Source organism: Marmota marmota, unplaced genomic scaffold (assembly GCF_001458135.2).
Source record: "Marmota marmota marmota unplaced genomic scaffold, marMar, whole genome shotgun sequence".
Classification (NCBI taxonomy): domain Eukaryota; kingdom Metazoa; phylum Chordata; class Mammalia; order Rodentia; family Sciuridae; genus Marmota; species Marmota marmota.
The window spans coordinates 45217658-45243246 of record NW_025999842.1 but is presented as its reverse complement, the minus strand read 5'-3'; the positions used below and the strand labels follow the sequence as shown (position 1 = coordinate 45243246).

Genomic DNA, 25589 nt, shown 5'->3' with positions numbered 1-25589 from the left:
GGAAAAGTATTGCTAGGAGTATGGAATCGACAAGAATGGCAAATGCTTTTTAAGAGGTCATGTAAAATAAGAGGAGAAAAGTGCTTATTAAAATCTGTAAATCCTGTTCTTGGTGATTTGGGGAGCTACATAACTGATTGTATGAGGTTTAAGAAATGATTACAATGTGAAATATGAGCAAGATTTCAGAACTTCAACTGATAAAGGAAGAACACATTAGTGAATACAAAGAGAATTCTCAGGATTTGAGTGATTATGTCTCTAAAGATGCTATATGATCACCTGTCATGCTGTATTTAGAGGCTTTTTTATTTCTTTTTTTAAATCTTTTTTTTTATTGGTTGTTCAAAACATTACAAAGCTCATGACATATCATCTTCCATACATTTGATTCAAGTGGGTTATGAACTCCCATTTTTTACCCCAAATACAAGTTGCAGAATCACATCGTTTACACATCCACATTTTTACATAATACCATATTAATGACTGTTGTATTCTGATGTCCATCATGAAGCTTGAAGAATAATTTTGTTTTGATCCCAACAATTACAATTAGAATAGTGTTTTTTTGGTTGTGGTTTTTTTTTGTTGTTGTTGTTTGTTTGTTTTTGTTTTTTTACCAAGGATTGAACTCAGGGGCACTCAACAACTAATCCTCATCCCCCACCCTATTTTTGTATTTTATTTTAGAGACAGGGTCACACTGAGTTGATTAGTGCCTCGCCATTGCTGAGGCTGGCTTTGAACTATCGATCCTCCTGTTTCAGCCTCCCAAAATGCTGGGATTACAGGCGTGCAACACAGCTCCCAGCTCCCCAGAGCTGGCTGAACTTTCAATCCTCTGCTTCAGCCTCCTGAGCTAATGGGATTACTGATGTGATTACCACCGTGTCTGGGTAGTTCTAATTTTTTAAAATAAATTAGTGTGACTTTAAAATTTATAAAGCTACCTTAGCTATTTGTGCCCCCCCCCAAAATTCATCTCATAAAATTATTAAATAAACATGAAATTTGTAGTTTTTTTCACTATACAAAAGAATTATGCTGCTTTTAACTGTAGGAGACTGGGAATTCTCTGAATTTCCTTCGGCAGACAAAAAATTTATGGTAAAGGAAAGCATTTCTGAAAGAAGTTGTTCCACATTGTCTTTGTTTATATGCATAAATTATAAACAGGGCTCAGGGGTACAACCACTATAATAGATTTTTGCTCTCCTTGAGGAAAATAGAAAATGCTCACTTAGGGGCTATTGCTTGTATTTCCCTTAATGAATCTTCTAAGCTTGAATGATTTTAAATAGGATATTTATGTTCTTTTGTTCTAGTAGGACATGGAACATAGAAAAACATGTGATTAAAGTATGCAAAGTAATAAATTTATACAGACATATTGTATGAAAAAATATTTCTGGTAGTAGTAAAAGTGATAATAAATGTCATTATTAAAGACTTTGAAGAGAATTCACAATCAAGGGAAAGTAACCACCAAATCATAAGTACTTAGAGAATTTGATTAACCTTCTATACTCAAGTTTAAAAATTATGTTGAATATCAGTAAACAACTCTGCACAAGAATTGTAATCATGATAGACAAAGCGCTCTTACCCAACTCAAATAAATGAACCTGGATTTTTTAGAAAAAGTATACCATCACAGGATGAGTTTATCAAATTACAATGTTATATGCAAACAAGAAATCGTATTCCAAAGAATTGTCAGAAACATTTAATTCTGTGAGTCAGGTATGTCAGAAAACCCCAAAGGGATCAAACCTGATGAAAGTAGTCTTTAATTAGTGAATAATGAGAATGTGTTTTATGGACTGAAGTTTTTACTAGGGATTTTTACACCAAACAGTCTTACCAGTCTGCTTCCATTTCTCAGTGAAGAAGTATCGGTGTCAAACATCTAATTTAAGAACTAAAATCAATAAATGTGCTTTGGGTTTTATATTCAATTTTGAAATGTACTCCACCTGTTCTCAGTATTTACATCTATGTTTTACATATAAATGGATTTCTAAAGTCACAAGTACATACATATATATGTACACTGACCCTGGAAAGGAAAAGATCTGCAACATATTTACTACTTGTTTTGATGAATTGAGAGCTATATTTTGCAATGTGTTAAGCACTAAGCAACCTCTATACATAATTGAGGTTGGAAGGTTGGAAATTCCCTGAAGCATGCGTGTATAGAGAGTGTTAAGTCATAAATGAGAACACCCTTCACTTACCAGGAAACAAAACAATACAAAAAAAAAAAAAAATAGGCTTACTTTTTGTTTTGCTTTGTTTTGTTTGCTTAAGAATAGTTGTTACCAATTACTGGTCCAAAGGGAAGTTTTATCCTATGAAATTAAAATAGTTCTAGTGAGTTGCTTTATAAAGTTAACTGTGTTCTAACCACTTTTTCCTCAAACTGTCTTTCCCACTGGTTTAATTTCAAATTACCATTTTATAAAATAATATTAGGTAAATTTATTCTTTCAAATTTCTCAGTTGGAAAAATCAAAATATAGTCTTATCAAAGTGCCTTTTGGCAGAACCATAGCTGGTGGGAAAACTGGAACACATATTTATATGTGAAGATCTGGGAGTCAGGAGGAAAGAAGACAAGAGGAGGAGCTAATGAAAGGGTTGGAATATAGGAAAATGAGTAACATTTTCCAGAGAATGAAGAAATTGTCCTTTGGAAAGAGATGACATTCGAGTTTTAGACTTGTTTATATGTCTGTTTATTCAGCCATCATTTCTTGACACCAAATGTAAGCTGATATTTTGGGTGTTATAAGACAATTCCCAAATAAGACTGATTCTAAGAATGCCTTTGGCTTTTGCCACACAGGTTTTTGGCAGTAGGGCCTACTAGTTTGGACAATGAGAAATGATAGGCTAGAAGATAAGAGATGTATCAATTTTTTTCCCTGTCCTTGAGCAATTGATGATCTCTCTCCCATTTTCTATGCCTGCAGAGTTTTTATATCTTTAAAGTATAAATAATAATACTTTCTCTGCCAGTTTGCAAGGCAAATGAAGTAAAAGGAAAATGTCTTCAGAGAGTTTAGTAGGGCTAATATATTGACTAAAGAATCTAAATTTAATTGTGTCCATGTATGAGGGTGAGTGTGGTTTTGAGAAAGAAAGGAAGTGAGGCAAGAAAGAAAACCATCTTCTCCAAGTTCTGTTTCCCGAGTTTATTATCTGGATCTTATTTGTTAAGAGAATGTGAAATATTCTTGGATGTATCTTTTTTTGCTTTAATACTTGTTTCTGCTGCAAAACCAACTCTTCATCTCAAATCTCTTATATTGAGTTATGAGTTTATGCCTCTAGCAATTGGATTAGGCATTTACGTAACCTAACCCTCTGGCTTAGATTAATGTCATTGACACTTACTGAAGGCACCAAGAATAGCACTTTGCACTGAGTCTAGACGTGTTTGCTGAATGAATTGATAAACAGACGAATCTAGATCTGACCTCATTTCTTCCCAGTATATTATTTGCTAAAATCCAATATTTTGACTTTTAAAGATCTTGGGAGAAAAATAATTTGCCATTCCCTTGGATAGTTATTTCTGTGGGTTTTTTATTTTTTTTTATTATTATTTTTTGTGTTTAAAAAAAAATTCTAGTGTGAAATCTTTCCACTTGACCAAAAATGTCTTATGCTGTACTTTAGCAAACTTATATATATTTTTTATTTTCAGGTGGCTTTTATTTAAATACAAATAAATTTAAACTTTATTTACATACAATAAATATATTTTTATTTATATTTATTTATTTTAGTTGTCAATGGACATTTATTTATTTATTTATTTTATATGTAGTGCTAAGAATTGAACCCAGTGCCTCACACATGCTAGGCAAGTACTCCACCACTGAGCCACAACCCCAGACCCTACAAATTGTCTTTTTATAGTAACTGTTAGCTGGTGATAATTTTCCTTTCTGTGATAATTAGCTGCTTTCAGTAACTTATTTTTCTGATTCGTTTAGCAGCAGCAACAGAAGAACCAGAAGTGATCCCAGATCCTGCCAAGCAGACAGACAGAGTGGTGAAAATCGCAGGAATTAGTGCTGGAATATTGGTGTTCATCCTCCTCCTCCTAGTTGTCATATTAATTGTAAAAAAGAGGTAAGATCTGATATTGTCCTGTACAGCTCACATACTCTTTATATCACTAGTTTTCAAACAGTTTTTTTTTCCTTTGAACTCTTTTAAATCACAACAAATGAGAAGACTTTAATTTTAAAGTTTTGCCAGCACTGAAGTCTACTATTGGGCTTTTCAAATAAATTCTTACTTGTTATTGGGCTTTTCAAATAAATTCTTATTTGTTTAATAAGAATTTATTTTGGATATAAACATATTTGTTTAACCTTGAAATAAATGTGAGAACTTAAATTTCTCAAATGCAGAGACACTTGAGACATTATTTTATCTTATATTTGAAGTATTATATTAAGAATGACAAAATATGGATATTTTGTGGTACATTTGGACTAGAGTCTGAATTATATTGTTATTCTGTATTTCTCTAAAGCTCAGCTGCCAATAAGATATGAAAATATAAATGTTGTTTAATGACATTGTATATTAAATATTCAATGACTAAAAATTTAAAGTGAAGAGTAAATATTTTAGTTGAACATTATCTTTTTTTTTCTATATCAACCAATATTGCCATCTTTTGGAAACACTTAAAGATATTAAGATCTGCTGAAACTTCGACTGGTCGCTTCTAAAAATTAAAGTATATTCCTGCTGAAAAAATATTTAAAAGTATACAATTTTTGTAATTTGAGCTTTTGGCCATTATATAATGTCATAATCTGTGAATCGCTGTCTTAGAAAGTAATATGGCAATTCAGTCCTTCCAGTCACATATTTTGGATTACGCATCGATCTGGAAGGACTTTAAAAAAAAAAATTCTACATGCAGAGTTCATTCCCACAGTTTTGTGTATCAAAGTGGTCATAGTTTATGAATTCTATTGAATAATATAATAAACTATGTTGCATAGATTGCATTAAATCTAATAGTATACTATGGTAACTAGTTTGTACTTGAAATAAAGCATTAACATTATAGATAAGACTCATACTACATGTTTTAACAATTCCATCAGAGTTTATTTTAATATATTGCCTCTTTACAATTATCCCCTGGAGATATATATGTTGGAGAAGACACATCTGCATTAGAAACATTAGGTATGCATTATAGTGTTTTGTGTTAAATTAGCTACATACGTGCTTTCCCCAAATAGTGCTTTCTCTTTTTGCTTTTGTCTACTTCTGTGATTGGGAAATACATCATATGTGAGACAAAATGATTTAAATACTTTAGAAACATAAATTTTCCAATAAAGATCAATAAAATCATAGAATAGAAACTTGGGATCTTATCTCTCTGTTTAGTTTACATTTATATTTGTAAAGTGGCATAAACTAAACAGTTTAGAGAGTTAAATAAACATTGCTTCACAATTAAATTTATTCTAATCACTTCAGATTGGATGGATGTGAGCATGAGTGACTTCTGATTGTGTCCTCGCTCAGAATTGGAATGAGCTTATTTTTATTTGTTATTTTTTTGAAAACATTTATTAGTTTTTAGTAGCTCTCCATATCCATGGCTCTCTCTCTTAGAAATAAGAAAGAATTTTGAAAACTAAACTTCTTGAACTATGTTAAAACAGTCACTAAGCATGATTTGGGGGGGGTGAATAAAATGCTCTGACAGCTCTATAATTGCATAGCGTAACAAATTCTTTTTCTGGTTCATATTTTAAATGGTTGGATAAATGAGCCTCTATCAAAATGTTAACATTTAAGTTTTCATAATTATGCTTTAAATAATAGAAAGTATCTAGAGCTTTGGCTTCTCTCCCTCACCAGCACCATTACGACTAGGAAAAGTTACAATTTTATAGGTGGATGAAGTTCCATATGTTATCTTCTGTTGTGTAATATTATGTCTAAATTACTTGAACTCCATACTATTATGTAGTATGTGTCACACATGAATTATATATGGTTTAAACACAAGTAGGTTTATTATACATACACAAAAGCATGGATATTATAGCAGTATCAGATATTATCGAGTTTAGTTAAAATTTTAGCATATACTATAGCTTCCCTTTTAATATATAAATTTATAATAAAAATAGTAGGAAATATTAGCCTCTGACTGTCTGCATTTTTATGGGAAATTGTTAAGTTTCTCAAGAGTTTATACCTTACTTGAAATAGTATATGTAGGTATATTTCTCATGTTCAAGAAAGTTCTGTGTGTCTTTCAATATTTTATAAAAGAACGGTTTGGAATTCAACTGAGTAAAAGTTTACAACTGAGGGTATATATAAAGTAAGTTTTTAGGCTAAGAAAAGGGATATTGCATCTTTTCAGAACGCAATGTCATTTTTTTTTAATTTAGCTGCTGGTGAATTATTTCCAAATCTATGCCATTTTTCCATTGATTGTGTATTATATATGAAATGCGCAGCATGAACACATTACTAATTCCAGACATAAATTTGAAATTATGTTTCACTACAGTAAATGTTTGTGCATGACATCATGTTCACATGCATCTACTGTAGAACTATCTTTGTGTATAAGTTCTTTGGTACATATGTATATTCACATAGTTTATGTATATATACCTGTGTACCATTAAGGTATGACTTATTTACAGAACTATAGGTATTATTCTGTATATAAAATAATTAATATAATAGATCTTTATGTTTTGTATCTAAAGAAAAAAATCTAGTATACAAGCTCTATACACAGCTGTTCCATCTGTCATGACATTTAAATGGTAATGGATGATACTATGCGTAACTGCATGTTGAAAATACACAATCCATTTAATTTTTCAATTTTTGGCAATAAAAGAAATATCAGCATGTTCTTTTTTCTAAATTATGTATTTCAAATTTTATTTTTCTATGGCATATCTGTCTGTTTAATTGCATGGCAAAAAAAGATCTAACAATGCATGAGCAAATTAAAATGCAAAGCAAAAAATCATGAATTTTATTTCATTTTGTTTTCTTTTTTTAACGCACATTTTTCTGCTTTATTGAATGTGACAGAGTCACGCTTTTCATTCACCATTGCTTCTCTTTTTCCACTGTCTGTGATTTGCTTGCCAGGAGGAGCTACTATTCTTACTCCTACTACCTGTAAGTAGAAAATGGGTGATGTACAACTTTACATGTGTTAAAGATGCAGTATCCCTTTTCAAAAAAATAAAGAAACAATATTCATAATTTTGGTGATATTTCAAAGAACATCTTTTGGTGGACTCTAAAACTATAAACTATTATCTACTTTGCTAATCTTTTTTTAAAAGGGATATTGTATTTCTGAATGTCAGCTACTTCTAATTTTTATTTACAGTTTTCCATAAGTAGCTTTAGTCTACAGCCAAAACAATCATTCAGTTACTTAATCAAACCTGTACCCTATTTTAGCTGTATTGCACCTCCTTTGTCTGGCAGAGAAAGTGGTTCTAACTCCCTAATCACTATCTTTATGTGATACCATTATAGTTGAGAAACTTAGCTAAGTCAGATATTCATAGAAGAACATTCAAAATGCCTTCACAGGATACAGATCAGATCACGTCTGCAAGTGATAACACCTCTTTCCTCATTTCCAGGAATCCACGATGGGTTGGAACTTCAGAACACCTTTGGTCTAGTTGTTAAGGCAATCAGTATGCTCTTGTAAAAATGAATAGATGCAACACAATGTTGCAGGGACAAAGAAATAAAAATTCTTTTTTAGAGAAGAAATATTTGGTTTGTTTATTATAACTAAATATAGCAAAGATTTTATAAACTAAGGTTAAAAAAATAAACAAACAAAAACAAAAAAAAAATACCTCTTGTCAACCCTGGAACAAGTGTACATGTGACACATCTCCTTTTGTTTTCCAGAGTCTCTTGCTCATCTTAGCCTTAGGTATGACAGGCTCATTTTCATAAGGATAGAGGGGATTGTCCATTCTATTTTTGGAGTTATTTTCAGTTTATCACTTTCAATGTAGTATTTAGCCAATCCAAAGGAATGATATGACACCTTTCAAGGCTTAAGGATTGAGATTAAGTATGTTAAGAGCATACATCCCACAGCATTTATATAACTAGGTAAATTCAAGCTAGCTTTACAACAATTTTTTATAAGTCAATCATTATGACACAGTTCTGCCAACATTTTAAATATTATAAACATTTGGCTTCCTAGATCTGCTAGAACAAACAGGTGTAAACTAGCAGTGCTCCTAGCTTATTGTGATGAATCATAATATGCTTGTTAAATCATGTTTGATGAAGCCAAAAGTAATTAACCATACCATTTCGTACAATGATGGAGTACTTTTCCCCTTTATGGCCCACCCATACATCCACCTGCAGAAGTTTATGCTGTTGGCTGCTTTGATAATGAAAGTCATTTGCACATCTGTCAAACTCAAGTACTTGAAAAATGAATTGCTTAACTGTCCTGAAGTGCACATTATATATGCTGGTTGCTCCGGGGAAGACAAAGCATGAGACATAGTGGAATCAATAAGTATTTAATTATGAGAATGTCAATAAGCCTATCATTAACTATTACTGTATCTGTAAAATTTAGAGTGGGATTCCATTTTTGGTACATGGTTAACATATCTACATTCTGATTCCTGTAGCAGTTTATGCTAACATTATTGTGTTACATAGGGCTACTAGCATTTTAAATCCTAACTAGAAAGAATGTCACACAGGTATGCTATTAAAGGCTACTTAAACATACCTAGTGACACTAATATAAAGACTTTTTTTTTTTTACAAAAGTAGAAATGACCTAGAATATCACCACAAACCACATGTGATCTTTGAGCTAATTTTCATTGGCATTGTCATAATAAATATCAATATTTAATGAAAACACTTAATGCTGATGTTAGTTCTTTGCTTTGTAATCACCTGAATGAAAGCCTACCTCACAGGGTTGTTGTGAGGATTTAGGTGTAAGACCAAGCTGATAATGTATTAACTGACAGATACCCATAAAGATTATAATTCCATGTAATTTGCTTACTAATCTGAGTTTGTGAATCTGAAAAATAGAAGTCCTTCAATGCAGGAGAACTTTTACTTTTCATGCATTTGAAAAATCCATTACTTCTTAATTTTCCCCTATTACAAAGTACACACAAATTACATGTGTTTTAAAGTGAAACCTAAGTTCAAAAGCATCATTTCTACTCATTATTTTCTATATGTGCACCTTCAAAATTTTAATGGTATTTTGAATCCAAATTTCAGGTTGTGCTATTTTTTTTATCCAATTTTGGAGGGAGTTGTGGGGGGAATGAATGTATTTTTTTTCTTTTTGCCCAAGAAACAGAGATTGGGAGTTTTAAAAAATACTTTTCTGCTGTTTTTTAATTTATAAATGGCAACACATTTGTGCCATATTCGTATTGTTCTCAATTATAAAGCAAGCAATATTTAACTCTTAGTGTAAGTAGTTGTTTATATTAGAATATGCTTCATAATGTGGCAATATAAACAATGTAATCAACTGGAAATATGATCAGAACTTAGGTCTGGCACAAGGTCCTTCTTCATTGCTGATTAGATAAATACCTCAGGCAAGTTTTTTAACTCCTTCAAGCCTCAACACACTCATCTATACAATTAGAACCCTTATACCATCTTCAGTTGATTGATCTGAGAATTGAGATTTAAAAAATGAAAATTAACACACATAAAACAGGCCTAATTTGTATATTGAAAAGTATTAATGGAGTGCCTACTATGTGGCAGCACTGCTTCAAGGGAACAGATATAGAAGTCTTTCTCTCCATGGAGGCCAACATGGGAAAACAGTTGAAAACCACTTGCAGTGATCTGTGATGAGTGTTATTACAGGGGGAGAACATTGTGCTATGGAAATCACAGAGCAGGGTAGCCTAACCTGAAACAGGTTGTACTAGGATCAGTTTTAAAAATTTTCTCTGATGCAGTGTCTTTAAAGCTGAGACACAATGTATGGAAGTTAGCCAGCTATTAGAAGCTAAAGAATGTTGTAGGTCCAGGAACAAAATTCTATATGGTGGCCTAAAGGAAGGGTGGGAAAGTAGTTTCTATAGGCTGAAACATGACCTCATAAGGTTTAATTAGACCTATAGGCTAGTTTGAAAAATTAAAAAAAAAAAAAAACACTTAGAAATTGATCAAGAAAACTAATACAAACATTCAGAATCATGGTTTGTCTTTATAAAGAAAAATATAAGTCAGACTTTTGATGCTCAGATGAAATGCCAGTAGCCACTCAAGCAAGTTGCCCCTGCATTGTGCTCGAGTTCTACATAACATTGTCTGTCTGGTGTCTTACATAGGCAGCAGCTCGTATTTATAGTACCCATTGAAACCTATATATTTGTACAAGGTTTTAATCTTCTGGCCTAGAAAGAAGAGTGGGTTAGTTGTTTCACCATATAAAGCAAATATTGCCAATGAATGACGGTGGTGATGGCAGTGATGTATAGTCATAGTCTTGGTGGTGCTAGTCTTTACTGTATTTCTGTGATTGTTTTCTTAAATATTGTTAATACATACTCTGGTGCTGTGGTTATTATTTGTAAAAGAAATGAAGCCATCTCTATCTCTAGGTCTTAGTTTATGGCCATCATATTCAGGCACCAGATCTGTTGTGCCAGTATGTGGTGTGTTTTGGGGTGCGCTTGTGAGATCTAGTACTGCAGTTCTCAGAGGGGAAAAAAAAAAAACAAACACTGGAGTACATCTCAGGTTGCTAGCCTAATTTTTAAAGGAAAAACTTTGGGGCACAAACTCAATCTATGAGATGAGACTTTGTAGTATTCAGTGCAGAAACTAACGAGGATCAGAAGAAAACATTTTACCTTATAACCAAGCTGAGAAATGGTGTACTTAAAACAACTAAAGAATATTTCTAAGGCAGCATAAATGGCTGCTATAAACTTAGTGATATAATTTCCCTGCTAGAGACTTTTACAGTGTCTTTATATCATATATAAATTGCAGGGTTAATGTGATTTAAATATTTTATATAGCTTTAACAGATTTTTACTTGCATGTTTCATGTGTAACATTCCCAGAGAACCAAAATATATTTCACATTCTTGATATGCAAGATAAAAGTGTCAGTATTTGAGGAGTTCAAAATGCTCACTCTACTAATTTCCAAATCCCATCAATAATGTGCCCTGCTGTGAATTCATAAGGGACCTACCTCCCTAGTGGACGTTTTGCAATGAGGTTCTAAATCATGTTTTTAGGATTTGACTACATCAGTACTCCAAGATGATGATTATTTGCATTGTAACTTTACATAAGATTTTTCCAAAATCCTCTGAGTACTTCTGTTACACATTATATGATTTAATCCCATATATTTATTTGTACTTAATCATGGTTGATTCTAAAAGACTGAAGATTAGGTTTTGATTAATATTACAAATATATAACTAAAGAGATTGATTCTACTCATGTTGCATTTTTACTTAGTAATAGCAGAGAGAATTAAGAATGGGACTTTTCTTTATCTATCTTAATTAAGTGGCTATGATCAAACAAACTTAAGTCATGTTATTCCCAAGAAGAACCTCTGAAAGTTGATCAAAGGAATCTGTCACTTAGGAGAAAGACCAAAACTTAGCTTTAAATCTTCCTTGACCTCCTCTACTTAACAAGTGTTTGTTTATATTTTTGGTAAAATGTAGTTATATTTTTTAATGAAAGTTAATAGAATGAAATACAGGAAATGTTGATAATTTTGGATTTGACAGCTTGAATATTAAAATATCTGACAAATCAAATAGTTCTACAGCAACAAATCAATATAATGGCTTGAATGTCAACTGAATTCCAGAAGTTACCAGTTCTTAGGTTTTCTAAACAACATCTGTTACCTTGTCCTTGGGCACACTTGAACTACTTGTTTCTGGTGTCAGCTCTTCTTCAAGACTCACACTCAGGGCTCCCTTTTGTATTTGCCTTGGCAGCAAGCTGGCTAAAAAGCGCAAAGATGCTATGGGCAACACTCGGCAAGAGATGACTCACATGGTGAATGCTATGGACCGAAGCTATGCTGACCAGAGCACTCTGCATGCAGAAGATCCTCTTTCCATCACCTTCATGGACCAACATAATTTTAGTCCAAGATGTAAGTTCTTCACTGAAATCTTAATAAGTGATTCTGAAGCTTCTTAAGTTTATTTTGAGTTCTATATGTTAACTTTTAAATAATGAGAGAGTAAGAAAGGGAAGAAGTATCTAGAAAGCAAAAAAAGGAGATAGAGGATATTATGGGATTTACAAGAAGTCCTATGTTTAGACTTTCTACTGTATTTCATTTCACCTTAAACTGCATGAAATTTATTATTCAATCATAAGATATATTCTAAATATATACCACTCAGACCATATCATTTGTTATTCCTTTAATTTAGATATGAGATTGCCTACATAAAATTGGTTCATGTCAGAATTTATAATTATTTCAGCATTTGCATCTCCCTTCTTGTAAGATAAAGTTTCTTTTGTGATATGAAGAAACAGTAATTCTTTCTGGGAATTAATGGTATTGGCAGACTTATTCCATTAAAATAGTCTACTATGGAGTCCTAGGGAATATTAATACGAAGAAATTTAACTAGGGGAAAGAGAAACCTATATGCTTTTAAATATATAGTGTGACGTCTAAAAGTATGTTTGAATTGAAGGATGTAAAAGGAATGGTGAAATCCACCAATCCATCCATCCATCTTAAGAGTTACTAATATTGATCTATGAAGGCAGGGTTTTTAAACTACTTCTACCAAAGTACTACTTAATGGCAGATGACTTGAATAATTATCTCAGTCTTGGTAATACTATTTATCTTCAAATTTTATATTTTCTTCTACAGTACTTGTGCTTGTTTTAAGCTAATTAAATTAACTTACCTGAATTTGTTTCTTCAAATACTCAAGAAAAATTGATACTTGATGTACATAAATCAGGTTTGCCATTGGCCATTTGTACCTAGAGGTACAAATTTTGTCACAGTTTTTAGAGATATGCTATTCTGGTCTGAAAAATATGGATGTAAGAAAAAAGATAAACAATAGAATGATTATTTCCTATACAGATTACAAATATATTGTAGTGGTAAGGTTGAAAGTTAAGTGTTTGTTGGCTGAATGCTTATATGTTGTTTCAGAGAGGGGAAATTTTTTCTGGTGAAATTTTTCGATAATCCTTGGGCTAAATTCATCCTATCATTTTTCATGATATATATCTACACCAAATTAGAAATTACAAATGCTATATGAGTAATTTTGGAATTTAGTTTTAATCATGATGGGGCCTTCTTGATCGATTTTATTTTTATTTCAACACAATAAAAATGACAGGGAAGTACATAAAATACTATTCATGTTGAAAGTAAGTTTTGCTGAAAATATAAATGTACCATCTCTCTAAGTACCTGATTTAATATTTAATCAATTATAGGTTTGAAAGCATTTCTGTTCCTCAAACTTTTCTATTGCCTGTGTTAGAACCTTATTATAAAGTTTCAATTCAGCAGCATAACTATAAATATGCACTTATGAACTTAGAGAAAGGATTAAATTTACTTCCCACAGTTAAACTGAAAAACATTATATGGAATTAATATGAGATAATTATTTTTCTAATACTTGTTAGCTCCAAACTGCATGGTTTCTTTTGCTCTAACTTTATAATCTTTATAATGTCAAGTTGAATCTTCTGGCTTTTTAAGTTGAACAGAGTACTGAACTATAATTGTAGATACACCTTTGTTGATGTTTTGTGAGAACTCAAGCTGGAAGAGAGAATTTAACCCTTATAGGTACAGTTATAGAAGAAAGTTTAGTCATTATATTTCTTAAGAATGCATAAATCTGTTATAAAGAAAGAAGAGTTCAAAATATAATTTTAGAACCAGCTATTCCTTCATGAGCTTTGTTTTCCTACAGTGCCCAATGATCCACTTGTGCCGACTGCTGTGTTAGGTGAGGCCCTAAATCTTTACCATTACTTTTTATTTTATTTTTTGCATGGATCACAACTCCTTGCATGGGTTGTAGCTTTATCCATATAGTAAATTATTTGCAGTTCTGAACATGTCTTGATGCTTAAAATAGACAGCTCTGATCTTATTAGAGAGAGTGTCTCTGTTCAACATAACCAGCTCTAGTGGATTTCAAATTAGCAAGGTATACTGTTTAAAGTTTACTTTATTCTTTAACTAATGGTTCTTTTAGATTTGGGACAAAAGTTCTGTAGCCCCTAATGTATGACTAATGCTAATATATCCAAGTTAGTGGAATGAACCCAAAGGCATTCGATCTCAGGGACAAGTTATAATGGAAAAACTAGATTTTATATGAAAGTCTACCTGATGGAAAAGGACTTCCTAAATCTTATGAATTTTATAAAAACTGTAGAATACATTTTTTAAGTAGAGTTAGGACCGTGTGCATTTGCTTTTAGTTTATCTTTACCAAGAATTTACAGATTCAGATAAAGTTGCTATAGTCCTGATATGGGGTTTGGCATTGTACATAAACCTTACATGGTAAATAGTGCTGTCTTTCAAAAATTTTAAATAAGCCACTTTGTTTACCTCTATATAATATCTAAGACAGATGATATTGCTAGTGATAATTCGGGCCATTTAGATGTTAAATTCAACTTTTAAATACAGCTATATATTTCATAATGAAATGAGTTTCATTTCAAATTGTACTCCATTTCTCAACTAATTACACACCAATGATTTGTGGCCAACTTGCTGTATGCTCACCAGTTTCAAATCAATTTTACCCTAATGTTTCTAATTAAGATTTAACCAAAGAAATGTGGAAATTTTTAGATAAATATATCTTTAAAATTCCTACATCATATTTTTTATCTTTATTTAACATTACCTGTGAAGATACAAACTTAAGCTTATAATTTATCCATGCATTTGCTCTCCTATATTCAATGTTTAATTACATTATAAAATATTTTCAAACAATACAACTAATTCAGTTAAGAATGGACTTTTTATTCTCTAATTATTTTAAGTTATAATTTTGTAGTTGAAATAAAATATATATACTTTAAGAGAAACTGCCTAATTCCTACTACACTCTTTCTGTGAAATCTGCATAAAAAATGGGAGGAAGTGAACTGGGAGAACTTTTCCCCCAGAGTGGTCTCATTGCATTAGGGAGAAGCCATGTATGATCATCATGGGGAGATACCAGATGCATCTGCAAATGTCATCTTTTTTTTAACACTTAGAATGTTGTCAGTATCAAGTGAATAAATAATAGTCAATTAAAATATTAAGGAACTCATTGAAAAAATTAGTTGCCTAAATATTAAAATTTCATTAGAGTAATTTTTAAGAGTATAGAAAATTAGGTCCAAATCTCAGTCCCCCCTTTTGGGTTTAGATTAAAAATTCATGAAAAATTCCATACATTTTGCTTTCCCATCTTCAAAACAGTGTAATAATTCCTATAAATTCCTTTAAATTTTCTACAGAGTTTTATAAAGAGAAAATGAGATAATGAGTGAGACTTTTACAAACTATGAAGTTTAAACAATTATTGTAATAATTTTCTTTTTGAAAAGGGGGGTATTCTAGAGTTAAGACAATAGTCATATGAACTATTTATACAAACACTCATTATGCATTTTTTTTCATTTTAAAAGTCAAGTTGGTTGATTTAAAAAATGGATTAAAAGCTAAATCCCTCATTAATCATGTTATATGTAGAAATAATTTATTGCATTTTTCATCATTCTTAGGATTATGGTGTTTTGCATCTAATTGATTTTGTATTTATAAAGCAATTTTTGAAATCACCTCAAATATTGCTTAATATTAATATTTATTACTGATTTAAAATGACTCAGAAACTTTTCATATTGATTCATATTTTTGTGTTTGTGTGTGTGTGTGTGTTTTACTGCTTCATTGGGTTTAAGTCCCTATAACTGGTAAGTGTATTGCAATACCAGAACACTAGAAAACCTTTCAATCAAGGATATAGTTGAAGTGATTATTCTTAAATGTGTAATAAGGATAATGATTAGTAACATGTACCTTCACTAGCAGTCACATTATTAGGTGGTTTAATGAGGTGGAAATGTATTGAGATTCATAATTCATATGTGATTATTTTGAAGACCTTACTGCTTATTGTACTACTGTATTAAAACTTAATGCAACACAAAGGCACTGTCTATTTCATACTGGGGAACAATCATCTGTAAGATTTGTAGTATGGGTGACTTCTGTGTTTCTCACTGAGCCTCTACAATTGTAAACATTCTGCACCCTCAGCAAATGCAATGTGAGCTCTAGGGCTGCTCTGTAGAGCCCCCACTGCCTGCTTGGGTGGTTGCATTGGGCTCCCTAAGGTTATTTGTTGTCTTTATTTCTCACCTTCAATCATATATTCTCTGATAGTGCCTAACTCAGTTCAGTTACTTCTGAATTTAATTTTACTGGAGATATATATATCTCCAGTAAAATATTATATATATATATATATACACACACACACACACACACACACACACACACTCTCACACACATATATGCACACATATATGTATACACACACATATACACATGTTAATGTATATAAATTTATGTCAGTCTATTGGTTGTAATGTTTTAGAAAAAGTAGATTAGTTGACCATAGTCTTATACTAAGAAGAGGTTAATGCTTATGAATCATGTTTGTCAGCAAATGTTTGTGTGTAGAGGGGTGAGTAAGACCCAAGTAGAGGACATTAATTCACTTGGGGGTTAGATCACAACAGAATCCACCAGAGTTTTTTTTTTTTTTAATTGAATGTGGTATTTTTAAGAGTAAATGCAAAAAAAAAAAAAAAATACATTCAGCTTAAATAAGAGAAAGTAAAGATAAATGCAATCAAGCTAAATTATAGAGGAACACAAATCTGATTGTAGGGTTCTTTTTTTTTTTTTTCCTTCTCCAGGAAGAAAAAATGTTTATCATGGGGACAACAATTCATTTTTTGCCATATCCTATTTGTAGAGTTGGTGATAGAACAGGCAAATGTACCAGCACTTGAAATATGTTTTAACTGTTAATTAAATATCGTTCTCTACAATATGAATTATCATTAAAAACAGAAGTTCCCCTAAGAGTGTACTTTCTTTTCTGTTAATGAGTATGACAGTATAATGCTTTTCAAAGTAACACCCCTTAAAACATTTGTCTTTTTTTTAAGTGGTAAGTTTAAATGTGATAAATATAAGCATGCTTTTTTCTCATTGTAATGATTAGTACTTCGGTCATTAAAATACTGTTTATTCTTCATAGGCAAAATGTTCTTGTTCTTTTCTTCCTCCTTATGACAGAATGAGAATTTAAAGTTAATTTTTGTTTTGAGCTAATAACACAATTGGGATGGGGCCTACACTTAAATGTGGGTGGTGAGGGATTCAATTGATTTTAACCAATATTTTATTGAAATATTTATTGAAAGACTGCAATACACTAAGAATAAGAAGAAAATTCTGACTCTGTCTCTACACTCTGAGCATTTGGGGCTTAGAAAAGAAAATAGAGATGTATATAGATATTAAAAAGCAGAAGGTTATGGAAAAAATAAGTAGTTTCATAACTCAGCCTAGAAAGGCAGGAGAAGAAGTCCAGGGGAGGCACACACATTTTGCTCCAGAAGCATACTCTGTTTTCTCTCACATGGTGGCCTGAAGAGTCAAAATATGTGAGCAATCAAATAACAGTAAGAAGAAACCAAGGGGGCAGAGATTGAATAAAAATACACATGTAACCTGACTCATAGGCTGGGTGGTGGAAGGGAGTGATCCTATAGAATGCCCACATTTTCCATTCCTGGGTGTGTTGTGTTAAAAAGCCCCAGACAACAAGAGGGCCACAAAGGAGAGAAGATCAGCCCTGTGGGAGATGGTTTGCTTAGATTGGTTTTCTGAGGGAGGTTGAGATATGCATGGGAAAGGGTTTGTTCACTTACTCAACAATGAAAACATTTTTCCAGTTGACAGTTTGATCCTCTGGTCCCAACCTATACTGCTCTGACTGCAATGCAAGAAACAGTAAGAACTCAGCTAGAGCTCTCCTCCAAGCTTAGTGAAACTGGAGCAGAGCTGGGCACAGTGGCACACTCTTGTAATCCCAGCTATTCAGGAGGGTGAGGCAGGAATATCACACATTTGAGGTCAGCCTAAACAACTTAATGAGACCCTGTCTCAAAATAAAAAACAGAAAGTACTGGGGATATAGCTCAGTAGTAGTGTTTCTCTGAGTTCAACCCCCAGTATCACAAGAAAGGGGTGGAGAGCCATGAATCAGTGGGTTAGGGATGTAGCTCAATGGTAGAGGATTTGCCTAGCATGCTTGAGACCCTGGGTTTGATCCACCGAATCAAAAACAAAACCAAAAAGTCACACAGGTCAGATGTCCCCCTGCATCTTGTTGATATACACGTCATATGCTCTGACCTCCACCCTTGAGCTGTAGTGGAAAGTTAAGGCTTTGTCTTTCTTTATGAGGACCCTGTCCTTGGCTCCTATTAGCTGGTAGTTCTCTCTCTTCCTTCTGTCATCAGAAAGGTCTTAAGGTCTTAAAATCTTCTCTGCATTGATGTATATTAAACAAGATAACTTTATCTCTTTTTTAATCTTCTGGAATGTGAAAAATGCCAGATGAGAACCACAGCGCTGCTACAGCAGAATCCAGTCGCCTTCTAGATGTACCTCGCTACCTCTGTGAGGGGACAGAATCCCCTTATCAGACGGGACAGCTGCACCCAGCCATCAGGGTAGCCGACCTTCTGCAACACATTAACCTCATGAAGACATCAGACAGCTATGGGTTCAAAGAGGAATATGAGGTGAAAGCTTCAGTACTACATTAAACTTTATTTTTAACCATGATGGTGGAATTTAATGTTTTTTTCCTCCTTTGAGCATAACAAGAATGGAATGCTCTGTGACCTCTCTAATCCAATGTTTATATGTACAGTCAAGTGTATATACAGCAAACAGGGACAGAGATGTACTTCCCAAGGATAGATCTGGCTCCTCATTAATTGTAAGAATATTTAAGATATTTAAATATTTAAATTTAAAATATTTAAGAATATTTTTGATTCCATAACTGACTGTGTCAATAAAAACACTTTGTTAGACCTTCCTTATATTTGCCCATTCAAAAATCTAGTAGCAAGAAACCCAGAGTGCCATTGTACATTACAGACTCTGTTTGAATGACTTAACTACCCGGCATTTCTCTACTTCTTTGCTTATTAACTCTGTTATTGAGAAGGAAGAAGGTTTGTGCTTCCAATGTAGTATTTGCCACTCTCAGGTTAATTTCATTAACTGTTGGTTGAGAGTGGCAAGGATGAGAGAATACTGCAAATCCAATAAACACCATTAAGTAGCCAGAAAGAAGGATGTGGGAAATTCTTCTTCTAACCTATTTGCCCTTCCCATTCATACCCAAATACCAGGATTTATCTTAGGAAGTGATTTAAACTGAACATTCTGGTAAACATAATGCAACAAAGAGGGAAAAGTACTTTAGCTGTTTGACACATACTGAGAAATGTCAGCCTGAAGCATGAAAGTATGTCCATACCACTACACCCACCACAGGGCACACACATTTAGAGTGAAAGAGACCAAGCAATACTTTACTTTGAAAGAGCATCCAAAAGACATCCATTTTCATGAAAAATCTTGTAAACTCCATGTTTAATCTATAAACTACTCTCATACCTTATTTTGGGAGTGAATAAAATTACCTTTGATTTTGAATACTGGTTTCAGATATATATGTTGGGGCACTATGTCATAGAAACAAAATAAATGCTTTTTTTAGAATAGAATTAGAATACCCTGCCAAAGCTGGTTCTTTTGTTCATTTCATGTGTATTCCTGTGTACTTCGCTTCAAAGACTATTGGCTCTTTGAAGACCTCATTTCCTGTGTTGAAGCAAAGTTTAAGTTTTCTGCAAAGAGAAATCTTTACCCATATTTTAAATTGCTGCATATGGTAATTAAATCAATCAACAAATTCATCTGTTCCTAGATTCTTGGAGAAGGGGACTCTTTTTAATTTTCATATGGTCCCTTGTTGTAGAGACTCAGTCCTTTTCATGATCTTCAAAGAAAATGAAATGTGATGTATTGCACACAATTTAATGAATAATTATAGAGGGAAGCAGAGGTTTTATTTTTTTCCTACAATAAATGCTAAAGAACACACATTGGAAAGATACTCATTAAAAGTAATTTTCGCAGTTTTTGATGCATTATTATTCAATGTATTTTGAAAAGAATGATGCTTTTTCTACTGCCATCTCACAAAAGTTATAGCCATCTGAAACTTGGAATACTTTCAAGGTCCTTTTATTCCTCTTAAGGTTACTTTTTGTCTTTAATTTGAACTCAGTCTAATCCAAGATGAACAAGTATGAGGCCAACAAACCAGCTTTGAGGTCCCAGTTAAAGCCTGTTTACTACTGCAGAAATTCCTGCCTCCCTGAGAAAGTGGCTTTTAACCATTTTTGTCTTCTGAACACACAAACCTGTTTTTTTTTTAAAATGGAATTAAATTCAATCTACCTGTTAATTTTTTTTTTCTTTTTTTCCAGAGCTTCTTTGAAGGTCAATCAGCATCTTGGGATGTAGCTAAAAAAGATCAAAACAGAGCAAAAAACCGATATGGAAACATTATAGCATGTAAGTTCCCATATTATTCTTGGTGAATATAAATATTTTGTATACAACAATATATAGTGAGTTGCAGTTGCTCCTTATGTGGTTTTTAAACTTAGAGAGTCCTAGAGCATGGCACATCTGTTATAAAGTACTATTTAATCTTAAAATAGCATTGACAATGAGCAATAACTGCAGTTGTCATCCTCATTTATTAAATTGCTTCAGATTCTTCACCATGTGGAGATAACTTGCGATTTGCTTTCATGTTTATACATAAATGCAGGGGGATGTTATTAAACAGCTAAGAAAATCAGGATAGTGAAGATCTTTTCAGTTATAAATTGCTATAACATGCTGACCAAACACAGTCAAGGTTGGAGGTTTATTCATTCCAGGTACCTCTATTCCTTTCTTGGAGCCAACAGCTGCACCCAGGTTGCCCAGGAGATGGTCATCATTTGGGACTTCATCCTAATTAAGTCTTCACAATGTATACATGAGAAAAATAAATTTATTGCCATTGGAAACCACAGGAGTACTAAAGAAATTAGTAGGCAGTTTAACTTGCAATTGGCTGCTGATTTACTTAAATTATTCTGTTCTGAATTTAAATTATTTTAAAATATTTAAAATACATCAAAATTTAACCTTAACTCTCAAGAAAAAAGATGAGAGCAAGGTTGAAAATTCACGGTCCAGTTTTATGGCTCAGTTTGCTGTAAAGTGTGGAGGCAAAGGCCTTTAAGGACTTTAATCATGCCTCTACAAAGCAAAATTCAAAGTTTAGGAAAGTGAAGGTTGTCAGACAAGTTCATGGGCCAAAGGATGATTCATCAGATATTATCACATTGTCTACAAACTTCCCAACTATGAGATGCAAGTCATGGACATTATAATTGTAATAAGTAATAAGCTCATTAAAGTTCTAGCATTGCTTCAGATCACTGATTTGATAGTAGTAAATTTTTATAGAGGATTGGTAAGTGTGGATTATAGTATGAGACTGAATTATTTTAAATCTCTACCAGTGACATTGTCTCCAAACAGGGGAGAAATTTAATAGCTTTCATTTTATCATTTAAACATTTTTAGATGATCACTCCAGAGTAATTTTACAACCTGTTGAAGATGATCCTTCTTCAGATTACATTAATGCCAACTATATAGATGTAAGTATTTGATAGTACATATTTTTATATTATGCTTACTTTATCAGCTTATATCTGTGAACCTTTTTGCTTGTTATTGCCTATAAAGTGATTGCTAGTTTTTAAAATAAAGAACAAACTGTACACTTTTCCTTGTTCCACATCCTAGTACTTACTGATGTTGTTGTGCTTTCTTTCACACCTGACTTTGGTTTGGGCTGTAGATTTGGCTGTACAGGGATGTAAGTACCACTATATGTAAATAACAGAACACTCTTATATTTAATATGAATATTGTTAATTATGGTTATTACTAATGCTTACTACTGGTTATTTCTGCATGCTTCACCTAATTAGTCTCATACAGTATATCTATGTTCATTTTTTTGTAATTCTTTTACATGTGTAAGATCTATTTTATCTCCTTCCCTTTTCTTGTTTAGAAAAACAGGATCATTTTTGGCTTCAACAATTTATTATGTACTCGAGTTTTATTTGTTGATGATTTCTGTTCCTGGCTTTTATTCTTACCCTTCCCCAAACATGTGAGAAGCTGGATAGTATGATGTGTATTAGTTTTTCTGAAATTTTATTTTACATTTGATTCCCGAGGTTAAAAATAAGTAGGGAGGGCTGGGGGTATAACTCATGGTATAGCACTGGCCTAGTTGGTGCAAAGCCCTGGGTTCAACCACTAGCACTGCAAAAAATAAAATTAAATTAAATTAAAAAGGAAAAATCAAAAAGAAATAAACAGGGTGACCATTTTGTGGTGTGTGGTATGGTATTGGCTTATAAAGCAATAAAATTATTCAGGCAAAATAATTACTAAATTGCAATTATAATACATATATCACACATAAATATTGAGTCATACTAATGAAAAAGTTTAGTTTGATCATGAATTCCATTGTTAAATTTTAGTTACATACATATATACAAATGCAAATTATTTAAGGGAAAGTATCAAAGGAAATATATTGGTAAGGCTGCAATGCATTACAGTATATATACGGAGAATAGGCTCTTTGGTCATATTACCTGGTTCAAAATCACACTAGAGATTTTGGGAATGTTACTTCTCTGTCTGTTTTTCAGTTTCCTCATCTTTACAGTAAGAATAGTAATAATAATAACAGTATATTTCACTTTGCTATGAGAATTAAATGAAGTTATACACATTGAGCATTTAGCACAATGTCTAGCACATATTTAGCACTCCTTTGAGCTTCAGCATTTTTTTAGCAATTATAATTGAGGTGCTGAAATTGACAGATTCAAAGTACACATACTTACAATGCAAAATATGGAAGTAAAATATCACTGCATAGTTTTTTATACATAAAAGATGAAATAGAAGTCCCAATTTTTATAATTTTCATAAATAGAAAATATAGCTCTTATGAAGTTTGTGTTTTAGTAATTTCGAGAATTATAATTTAGTGTTAAGTATTATGTATATTTGTTAAATTTCTGATCATAATCTTATTCTCATTCAGTATTTAAATTTATTAGACATATCATCACAGAAAGCTACTCTACAAAATAAAAGAAACCATTTCTTTTATCAATTTGTAGTTGCTCTTACCTATTTAAATTGATCTCTGCTTTCTGCCAAAGTATACACTGTGGAGCCTTATTTAGCACTACTTTGTGGTTTGCATGCAGGACTGTGTTCTAAACAAGATCTCATATCCAGTCTTTCCATTAAGAAGACCCCAGTGTGTTTTGGCTGATTACTGTACATGTTATAATTTCCCTCTCCTATTTAGTTTATTATACTTAAGAGATATCTTCTGTAATCAGTAATATTTCATAAAACAACATTATTTTTAAAAACAGAAGGTTATTTTATAAGCATTCACTTATAAAATATAGGAAAAGGTTTTCCATAAAACCTTATGCTATGTTGGCAAATTAAGAAGTAGAAATCTTCACAATTTGCAATGGTGTGAAGCACACACTATTAAATTTTAGATTGGAGATCTCAGTGCACATAGGTACTGAGTGGTCCACATCAAAATGTGGGACAAATTTACCACAGACTCTTTTACTGGAGTTGTTTGGTAAATACACAGCTGATTCAAAGCTTAACATTGTCTTACCATCAATAATTTTTCAACTCACGGTCTGTTGTAATTCAAACCATTTGACAGCAACTAACAATGAATTCCTTGTGAGGAATAATTCATTGCAATAAAATTAAATGTTTACCCAGTTTTGGGCACACTGTGCTCAGTTTTTTGTTCAGGATAAGATGCACTTTTGAAAAACTCCTCTTTCCCTATATATGTGTGTACCTATAATTATGTGTGTGTAGATTAACATTATCAGCACACACAGAATAGTTTTTGCAGATTCCTGAACATGTTACAAGATGGGAATACTCTCTAAAAAATAATCTCAGCAGGGCTTTGATTTGATGCACACATGCATTGTCCAGCTCTAACATTGGAATGTTCTGTTATTTTTCTTTTTATGGTTCTAATATGTCCTCGTCCATTTGTAATGCAGTGTGTTGTACTTTTGAATGATAAAGTAAGAATAAATATTTTTAAACACAATTTTACCAGGAATGAATGACTAAAGATAAACATGAAGGCATAAACATTTTAGTGAAACCAAACAAAATCTGAGGTTATTCTGTAGCAAACAAAATTAATTATACAATGTATATTTTAATCAGAGCCTTTAAAATATTTAATTTTGTTTTATGCTTACCTTTCAGATAATATAGGTTTGAGAAGTGAGCTATGTGTTCACTACTCATGTCTGGATTTATTACTATAACTTAATCTTAACAGGTGGTTGTCTGCATCTTTTTATGCCTTCATTCATTTATTTTTGATACTGATGCAATATGATAACAAGTTCATTCTCCTATTTTAGGGTTACCAGAGACCAAGCCACTACATTGCAACTCAAGGTAAGATGTTGTACTAATAAATGCAATAGCTTGAACAAGCTTGCTTATGCATTCATATGGGGGGAAAATCAGCTCTTCTGATTAACATGGTTCTTTACTCATTGTATAGTACAATTTTTTTTTAATCTGTGCAAACATATAAATTTAAGCAAGACTTTCTTTTTTTTTATTTTATTTTTTCCAGTCCTGGGAATTGAACCCAGGGACTTGTACATGCCAGGTAAATGTTCTGTCACTGAGCCACATTGCTTCCCCAGGCATTTTCATTTTATTTTGAAACAGGGTCTCTCTAAGATGCCCAGGCTGGCCTTAAACTTGCAATCCTCCTATCTCCATCAACTAAGTAGCTGGGATTACAGGTGTGTACCACTGCACCTGGCTGATTTATTTTTTAATTAAAAGTGAAAGAAAAGCTGCAGGTAGTTTTAGTGATTTGGTCCTTGGTATTCAGATATCTCAAAGCACCAGTCAATAGTGCTGGGTAGAGGAATTCCTTATTTATGTTAAAAAGAAAATGAGGAGATTTCTTCTTGTATAAGATGCTTGTGTTTTTGTAGCAATTTCTCAGCCTGGAATGTAATAATACCCAGGACCAATATTGTTATAATGAGATATTATACTGACTCCTGGCAATTTTTTGGCAAGTCAAGAATGAAACAAAACAGAGATTTAGAGGGAATTTAGTCAAGTTTATTCCTCA

At 32.4% G+C, this 25589-nt stretch overlaps 1 protein-coding gene across 20 annotated transcripts in view; it reads left to right on the top strand.

Annotated features, from left to right (window-relative positions):
- The window catches only part of Ptprk (protein tyrosine phosphatase receptor type K), a 536216-nt gene that overhangs the window by 489043 nt on the left and 21584 nt on the right, over positions 1-25589 (top strand). For 4 of the 20 annotated variants that reach the window (XM_048798012.1, XM_048798102.1, XM_048798070.1 and 1 more), the window contains 11 exons: positions 4011-4149; positions 5188-5229; positions 7183-7212; positions 12069-12229; positions 14049-14084; positions 16057-16068; positions 18794-18981; positions 20749-20836; positions 21908-21984; positions 22188-22205; positions 24853-24889. In XM_048798012.1, the coding sequence (XP_048653969.1) occupies positions 4011-4149; positions 5188-5229; positions 7183-7212; positions 12069-12229; positions 14049-14084; positions 16057-16068; positions 18794-18981; positions 20749-20836; positions 21908-21984; positions 22188-22205; positions 24853-24889 (828 nt within the window). Of the gene's footprint in view, positions 1-4010; positions 4150-5187; positions 5230-7182; positions 7213-12068; positions 12230-14048; positions 14085-16056; positions 16069-17079; positions 17424-18793; positions 18982-20748; positions 20837-21907; positions 21985-22187; positions 22206-24852; positions 24890-25589 lie in introns of those variants that run through there. The other 16 variants (XM_048798018.1, XM_048798032.1, XM_048798037.1 and 13 more) reach the window with 16 other exon arrangements.